The sequence below is a fragment of the Amblyraja radiata genome, chromosome X (genome assembly GCF_010909765.2).
Source record: "Amblyraja radiata isolate CabotCenter1 chromosome X, sAmbRad1.1.pri, whole genome shotgun sequence".
Classification (NCBI taxonomy): Eukaryota; Metazoa; Chordata; class Chondrichthyes; order Rajiformes; family Rajidae; genus Amblyraja; species Amblyraja radiata.
Genome location: NC_045999.1, coordinates 1,953,985 through 1,963,096, shown reverse-complemented (window position 1 = coordinate 1,963,096; position 9,112 = coordinate 1,953,985). Strand labels below are relative to the sequence as shown.

Genomic DNA, 9,112 nt, shown 5'->3' with positions numbered 1-9,112 from the left:
TGAGACCACCACACCTGGTATCGTACCTACTGATTAAAGAATGGGTCAACTGGGCTTATATTCACTGGAATTTAAAAGGATGAGAGGGTATCTTATAGAAACATATAAAATTCTTAAGGGATTGGACACACTAGATGCAGGAAAAAATGTTCCCCATGTTGGGGGAGTCCAGAACCAGGGGTCATAGTTTAAGAATAAGGGGCAGGCCATTTGGGACTGAGATGAGGAAAAACATCTTCACCCAGAGAGTTGTGGAATTGAGTGTGGAATTCTCTGCCTCAGAGGGCGGTGGAGGCCAATTCACTGGATGTTTTCAAGAGAGAGTTAGATTTAGCTCTTAGAGTTAACGGAATCAAGGGATATGGGGAGAAGGCAGGAACGGGGTACTGATTGTGGATGATCAGCCACGATCATATTGAATGGCGGTGCTGGCTCGAAGGGCCGAATGGCCTACTCCTGCACCTATTGTCTATGTTTCCATGTTTCTATTTGGTCATTGTATTTAGGGAAGGATGCACTTGAATTAGTGTGCTAGTGTAGATGGGACATGTTGGCCAGTTGGGCCGAAGGGCCTGTTTCCATGCTGTACGACTCAATGAATTGAAGGCACTTTAGAGAAAGTCCACTAGGGCAATTTCCGTCGGGGAAAATTGAGGGCAGGTTGTGCTTATAGATTAAGAGATAAAATGAATGAGAGGTGATGTCATGAGATGTAGGGTCTTCACAGGAAACATGTTAAACAGCGGATATCCCTGTACAGTTAACCATCGTTTTAAGGACCCCTTTATAACGGACGAACCTGCCTGCGCCACCCCTAGCTCAGTAGGTGCCCCTCGAGCTCTTGTTCACCCACCTGATGGTCTGCTTGAAGCGGCTGTTATTGCAGCTCACCTCGTAGCCCCTGCGCACTTGTGGTCGCCACCACCAACAGGATGGGCCTGGTCAGCGCAGAGGGCTCCCTCCCCTCTCACCAGCTGCCACTTGTTTATGTTGGCCATTGCTTGGTCGACTAGACCTCCCCTCCCCTCCATCTAAATTAATAGATGGAAATTTAATATGAATAATTTAATGAGCTAAATATGACTTTGCCCCTTTGATGATCTGCCAATTAAAGAACTACCCTCCTCCACCCACCCTCCCAAAAAATATATATTTTTAGTTTGGTTGGTTTAGGTAGTTGATCTAATGCAGATTTCCACTGTTAAATCAGCATTACTAGTATATTTTTGTTTAGTTTAGAGATACAGTGCAGAAACAGGCCCTTCGGTCCACCGAGTCTGCACCGACCAGCGATCCCCGCACACTAATGCCCCTGTCCCACCTAGGAGACCTGAACGGAAACCTCTGGAGACTTTGCGCCCCACCCAAGGTTTCCGTGCGGTTCCCGGAGGTTGCAGGTGGTTGCCGGAGGTTGCAGGTAGTGGAAGCAGGTAGGGAGACTGACAAAAACCTCCGGGAACCGCACGGAAACCTTGGGTGGGGCGCAAAGTCTCCAGAGGTTTCCGTTCAGGTTTCCTAAGTGGGACAGGGGCATTACACTATCCTACACACACTGGGGACAATTTACATTACACCAAGCCAATTAACCTACAGACCTGTACGTCTTCGGAGTGTGGGAGGAAACCGAAGATCTCGGAGAAAACCCTTACGCAGGTGACGGGGAGAACGTACAAACTTCGTACAGACCGCGCCCGTAGTCGGGATGGGACCCGGGTCTCTGGCGCTGTGAGGCAGTGGGTCCACTGCCTGTACTATGAGAAAAGTCGGAATCAAAAATAATGAAAAGTTTGTCTAAAGAATTGGCAGCAGAGAAGTCTGGTAACAACTGGAATGACTAATTATGAATGCAACGGGGAATGCAGATGTTTCGGGAAAGCCAACAGCTGGCTGTGTGAACAACACAATATTCAACAGCAATTAAATCAAAACAAAGGCTAAAAAAAAAATATTCTACACGCACAATTATAGCTCCCAAATTAACATCAACTTCACAATGTTCTACATTGCAAATGAGAGTCGTTCTTGTTTAGGAACATCGTGGACAATTATGTTCAAAGGTTCGGCTAAATCCGTAAAGTAATTAACGGCATTGTAATTTCAGACAGCATGCTCACTTGTAAACAGGGACATTTGCAGCAAATCTCAGGATAATGGAGCCACTAGTTTGGTTTAAACAAGCTAAGGATCTCGATGTGTCGGAAGGAACTGCAGATGATGGCTTAAACCGAAGATAGACACAAAAAGCTGGAGTAACTCAGCGGGACGGGCAGCATCTCTGGAGAGAAGGAACGGGTGACGATTCGGGTCGAGACCCTTCGTCAGACTGAGAGTCAAGGAGAGGAAAATGGGCAGTGATGTGGAGAGATTGTGAGATATCTCCCTCTCCTCTGACTCTCATTCTGAAGAAGGGTCTCGACCCGAAATGTCACCCATTCCTAATTATTAAGCTACAAGTAATTGTTTGAATCCATTATATATTATTCTGTTGCCAGCTGTCTCTCCTGAGACTGCCAATAGATTTGGCTTCAAGTCAAACTTGATCGGTCTCGTCTCGAACCGAAACGTCACCCATTGCTTTTCTCCAGAGATGCTGCCTGACTTGCTGTGTTACTCCAGCCTTTTGTGTCTATCAATGGATGAAGGAGTCAGCTCAATGCATTTGGGTTTGGCTCATCAGTCAGTCCGTTCGCTAAGATGTATTCGAAGGTTACACCATGGGTAAGGCAGTTAAACGGTGAAACACTTGTGGCGATGTCTGGCTCTTGTCTTGGTTCAGCTTGCGTTCGGTGTCATTCAAGTACCTCCTCTTCTGCTGCAAACAAGAAGAATGATTTCATCAGAGATAGCGGACTTAGTTTAGGAAGGAACTGCAGATGCAGAGTCACTCAGCGGGACAGGCAGCATCTCTGGATAGAAGGAATGGGTGACGTTTCGGGTGGAGACCCTTCTTCAGGCTGAGAGTCAAGGGGAGAGGGACAGGTGATATGGAAGGGTAAGGTGGGAAAACGACCGATCACACCAGATCTACATCAATCTCTTCCTTGATCGCCATCCCCTTTGTCCTGTTTTCACACCTTATTCTTCCTTATCTATGTATCTCCCTCAACCCTGACATCAGTCTGAAGCAAGGTCCCGACCTGAAACGTCACCCATTCCTTGTCCCGCCCTCTCCCCTGACATCAGTCCGAAGAAGGGTCCCGACCCGAAATATCACCCACTCCTTCTCTCCAGAGATGCTGCCTGTCCCGCTGAGTTACTCCGGCATGTCTAACTTTGATTTTTATATTGTCACGTTGCGAACAAGTTTGACTTGAAGCCAAATCTCCTGACAGTCTCAGGAGACACAGCTGGCAACAGAGTTACATAGCAAGGGTTCAAACAATTACCGGCACCTTAATAATTTAGTAATCGCCATTTGACAAGGCCTCATGTAGCCACTTAGATCCCTTGATAAGTGATTACCGTTAAATTATTAAATGATCAAAGGTTACTGGGGTGTTTCAGAAAGAATTGCAGGTGCTGGAAAAATCGAAGGTAGACAAAAGTGCTGGAGAAACTCAGCGGGTGCAGCAGCATCTATGGAGCGAAGGAAATAGGCAACGTTTCGTCCCGAAACCCTTCGGGTTTCGACCCGAAACGTTGCCTATTTCCTTTCGGGTTTCGGCCCGAAACGTTGCCTATTTCCTCCGCTCCATAGATGCTGCTGCACCCGCTGAGTTTCTCCAGCATTTTTGTCTACTAAAGGTTACTGGGGAATAGGTAGTGAAAATTAATTCAATAGTATTTCTCCTATTCTCCTTCCCTATCTCATCTCCTTGCTCCTATCTTCTCTTCCAATGTTCCTCTTATTTCCCCCATTCCTCTCCCCTCTCTCCGCTCTCTGTCTCTCCTCTCCAAGTCATTTTTCTCTGATATCTTCCTATCTCTTCTTCCAATCTCCAACCTTCTCCTAAGTTCTCCCCCTCTCCTTTCTCTCCTTCAACTTATTTCCTATCTCCTACATTTAGGATGGACGGTGATTTTAAACTAGATAAACAAATAGGCGCGGTGGTTAAGTCCAGCTTCTTTCACCTAAGGAAGCTGGCAAAGGTGAAGCCCATCCTCGAGCGGCAGCATTTTGAAACAGTAATCCATGCCTTTATTACATCTAGGCTGGATTACTGTAACGCACTCTACTCTGGAGTCGCACGAGCTTCATTGGCTCGTCTCCAGCTGGTTCAAAATGCTGCCGCTCGCCTTTTGACCGGAACTCGAAAGAGGGTGCACATTACGCCAATTTTGGCCTCCCTTCACTGGCTCCCAGTGCACTTTCGAGTTCATTTTTAAATTATTTTATTTGTTTTCAAATCGTTGAATGGGCTCGCCCCGCCTTACCTCTCTGAGCTGCTCCACCTATATGCTCCTGCCCGGTGCCTCAGGTCAGCTGATCAGCTGCTCCTTGAGGTACCACGGTCTAAGCGGAAGCTCAGAGGGGATAGAGCCTTTTCTGTTGCTGCTCCGGCACTCTGGAACACCTTGCCGCTGCACATCAGACAGGCCCCCTCACTGTCCATCTTCAAATCCTCCCTAAAAACACATTTTTATTCTCTGGCTTTCGACACTGGCTGAGGCATTGCTCCTGTTCTTAGTGCTTTTAATGTCTTTTAATTTTTACTGTTTTTAGTCCTTCGTTTTACGGATTTTAATGGTTTGTAATAACTTTTTGTCCATGAGTTCTCATGTACAGCACTTTGTGGCAACTGCAGTTGTTTAAATTATTATTATTATTATTATCCCAGTTTCAACCCCCATTCCCTCTCGCCCACTGTCCCCAACCTCAACCTGAAGCATCTCAAGTTAGACACAAAATGCTGGGGTAACTCAGCGGGACAGGCAGCATCTCTGGGGAGAAGGAATGGGTGACGTTTCGGGTCGAGACCCTTCTTCAGACTGATGTCAGGGGAGAGGGCGGGACAAGGAATGGGCGACGTTTCGGGTCGAGACCCTTCCTTCAGACTGATGTCAGGGGAGAGGGAGATACATAGATAAGGAAGTGTAAGGTGTGAAAACAGGACAAAGGGGATGGAGTTCAAGGAAGATGTAGAATAGATCTGTGTTCGCTGGGAGAAGGTGACAACAAACCAAACAGAAATAAAATGTAGTCGGAGACATTCAGACTGGGAGGAGAACTGGGAAGGGGGGAGGGATGGAGAGAGAGGGAAAGCAAGGGTTACTTGAAGTTAGAGAAGTCAACGTTCATACCACTGGGGTGTAAGGTGCCCAAGCGAAATATGAGATGCTGTTCCTCCAATTTGCGCTGGGCCCCACTCTGACCATGGAGGAGGCCCAGGACAGGAAGGTCAGTGTGGGAATGGGAGGGGGAGTTCAAACTCACTAACTAGTGTTCATTGTTCATCAGCAAATATGATCAACAGGTACTGGCATTTATCGAGGAATGATTCAGATGGATCTTTTCTCTTCACGCGCAGCACTTATAGGTCACTTCAGGGGATTGTTTTTCAAACACTCATTAGTATTTCCTGTGTTATATTCAAACACTGTGTGTGCATAAAAAATAATGAGCTCCGGATCGAGATTAAATGATTGGGGGGAAAAGAATAACATCACACAGAGCCTCTTGAATTATTCACTTTGTTTTGATACGTGCATCAAAGTCCTGAAATCGCCTCGTGGGGGACAGGATCCAAGTGACAAAAGATAAATTTAGGATCCAGATTGAGTGTTTTATGACGAGTGAACACAGATCAGCATTTACAATGGGCATCATCCTACACTCAGAGAGTTGTGAGTCTGAGGGATTCTCTGCCTCAGAGGGCAGTGGAGGCCGGTTCTCTGGATACTTTCAAGAGAGAGCTAGATAGGGCTCTTAAAGATAGCGGAGTCAGGGGATTAGGGGAGAAGGCAGGAACGGGGTACTGATTGGGGATGATCAGCCATGATCACATTGAATGGCGGTGCTGGCTCGAAGGGCCGGATGGCCTCTACTCCTGCACCTGTTGTCTATTGTCTATTGTCACCCTGCGCAGTGGGATAGCCAGAAACTAACTTCAAGAACCTGAGCACAACATTCAGCCCTGCGCTGAATTTAAGTTTAGTTTAGCTAAGGGGCGGTCATGGTGGCGCAGTGGTAGAGTTGCTGCCTTACAGCGCTTGCAGCACCGGAGACCCGGGTTCAATCCAGACCACGGGTGCTGTCTGTACGGAGTTTGCACGTTCTCCTCGTGACCTGCGTGGGTTTTCTCCGGGTGCTCTGGTGTCCTCCCACATTCCAAAGACGTGCAGGTTTGCAGGTTAATTGGCTTGGGTATAAGTGTAAATTGTCCCTAATGTGTGTAGGATAGTGTTAGTGTGCGGGGATCGCAGGTCAGTACGGACCTGGTGGGCCGAAGGGCCTGTTTCTGTACTGTATCTCTAAACAAGTATAGACATACAGCACGGAAACAGGCCCTTCAGCCCACCATTCCCCAATACACCAACATCACCCTACCCACTAGGGACAATTTACAATCTTTACCGAAGCCAATTAACCTACAAACCTGTACGTCTTTGGAGTGTGAGATAAAACCAGAGCACCCGGAGAAAAGCCACAGAGAGCGTACAAACTCTGAACAGGCAGCACCTGTAGTCAGGATCGAACCCGGGTCCCCGGCGCTGTGAGGCAGCTGCTCTACCACCGCCCCACCCTTCTATTGGACAGACGGCGTTTCGGTTCGGGACTTTTCTTCAGACTGATCACTGAAGATAGAAACAGAAATATTGACAATAGGTGCAGGAGTAGGCCATTCGGCCCTTCGAGCCTGCACCGCCATTCGATATGATCATGGCTGATCATCCAACTCAGTATCCTGTACCTGCCTTCTCTCCATACCCCCTGATCCCTTTAGCCACAAGAGCCACATCTAACTCCCTCTTAAACATAGCCAATGAACTGTGGCCTCAACTACCTTCTGTGGCAGAGAATTCCACAGATTCACCACTCTCTGTGTGAAAAATGATTTTCTCATCTCGGTCCTAAAAGATTTCCCCCTTATCCTTAAACTGTGACCCCTAGTTCTGGACTTCCCCAACATCGGGAACAATCTTCCTGCATCTAGCCTGTCCAAACCCTTAAGAATTTTGTAAGTTTCTATAAGATCCCCCCTCAATCTTCTAAATTCTAGCGAGTACAAACCGAGTCTATCCAGTCTTTCTTCATATGAAAGTCCTGCCATCCCAGGAATCAGTCTGGTGAACCTTCTCTGTACTCCCTCTATGGCAAGAATGTCTTTCCTCAGATTAAGAGACCAAAACTGTACGCAATGCTCCAGGTGTGGTCTCACCAAGACCCTGTACGACTGCAGTAGAACCTCCCTGCTCTTATACTCATATCCTTTTGCTTCTGAAGAATATCAGTTTATTTATTCATGTGTATAATGTCATTTATATAATGGTATATGGACACACTGATCTGTTCTGTAGTCAATGCCTACTATGTTCTGTTGTGCTGAAGCAAAGCAAGAATTTCATTGTCCTATCTGGGACACATGACAATAAACTCACTCGAACTTGAATCTTGACCCAAAACGTCGCCTGTCCATTCCTTCCACAGAGGCTGCCTGACCCCCTCAGTTTCCCCGGCACTTTGTGTTTCACTCAACATCCTGTGTTTCTCTTTGAAAGTGCACTGGGTCAAATGTTCGTAAAGGCATGTCCTGCTATGCTATAGGTCCAGTACTCAATGGGCTGGCTCCTTCTTTTGTGAAAACTATGGTTAGACTTGCCACCCGTGGCATAATTGTTTTGTTATAATTTCATAATAGAAACCCTTTTCAATTTTAATGTACAAAATCTACAAACCAGCTACACTTCTGATTAAAATTCCCTCTGTTCATCCAAACACTTACTGCTATTCACAGGAGGGAACCATTTATTTCACAGCTGAGAAAGATGCACCTCCAGGGAGATGAGTACTCTCTCATTTATCTTTTTTGTAAATGACTATTGCATATATTGCAAGCAATCAATCTTAGTTCTAATCACACCAACTCAAAATCTATAGGAGAGCAGGTCTGGAGGAGGAAGCTGTGAATTAAACAATCTGCAATTAACATTTGCAGCACTTTCTTAGTTATTAATTCATCCCAGGTTCACCCAAAGCTGCAGCTGCTTATTAGACAAAGGAACATAGACAATAGGAGCAGGAGTTGGCCATTCGGCCCTTCGAGCCAGCACCGCCATTCAATATGATCATGGCTGATCATCCAGAATCAGTACCCCGTTCTTGCTTTCTCCCCATATCCCTTGATTCCATTAGGCCTAAGAGCTAAATCTAACTCTCTCTTGAAATTGTGTCTGATCATTGATGGAGGACATTTAAATGCAGTGGAGATGGGCACAAAGTGCTGGAGTAACACAGCGGGTGAGGCAGCATCTATGGAGCGAAGGAATAGGTGACGTTTCGGGTCGAGACCCTTCTTCATTCTAGAGCCGAAACGTCACCTATTCCTTCGCTCCATAGATGCTGCCTCACCCACAGAGTTGATCCAGCATTTTTATCTACCTTCGATTTTTCCAGCATCTGCAGTTCCTTCTTAAACATGGCTACGTGACAATCTTCTCCAGAGATGCTGCCTGACCCGCTGAGTTACTCCAGCACTCTGTGAAACGTCACCTATCCATGTTCTCCACAGATGCTGCCTGACCCGCTGAGTTACTCCCGCACTCTGTGAAACGTCACCTATCCATGTTCTCCACAGATGCTGCCTGACCCGCTGAGTTACTCCCGCACTCTGTGAAACGTCACCTATCCATGTTCTCCACAGATGCTGCCTGACCCGCTGAGTTACTCCAGCACTTTAGTTGGACTCTTTCTTCACTCCAGTTACTCTTTATTTGTAAACCAGCACTTGCAGTTCATTGTTTCTACACAGGGGCTACACGCTGTGCACGGGCACCCTGGAGGATTTCTTGGAACCGCTGGGCACCGCGGGGGGGTGGAATGTATCGCTAACTAGGATAGCTAGTAATGTGTCGGAAGGAACTGCAGATGCTGGTTTACACCGAAGATAGACGCAAAATGCTGGAGTAACTCAGCGGGACAGGCAGCATCTCTGGAGAGAAGGAATGGGTGACG

At 46.9% G+C, this 9,112-nt stretch overlaps 1 protein-coding gene across 5 annotated transcripts in view; it reads right to left on the bottom strand.

Moving 5' to 3' along the window:
- Positions 1-1,815: 1,815 nt before the first annotated feature.
- cd276 (CD276 molecule) overlaps positions 1,816-9,112 on the bottom strand; it is a 73,474-nt gene continuing 66,177 nt past the window's right edge. For 3 of the 5 annotated variants that reach the window (XM_033014805.1, XM_033014807.1, XM_033014804.1), the window contains exon 8: positions 1,816-2,812. In XM_033014805.1, the coding sequence (XP_032870696.1) occupies positions 2,790-2,812 (23 nt within the window). In that variant the 3' untranslated portion in view covers positions 1,816-2,789. The remainder of the gene's footprint in view (positions 2,813-9,112) is intronic. The other 2 variants (XM_033014808.1, XM_033014806.1) reach the window with 1 other exon arrangement.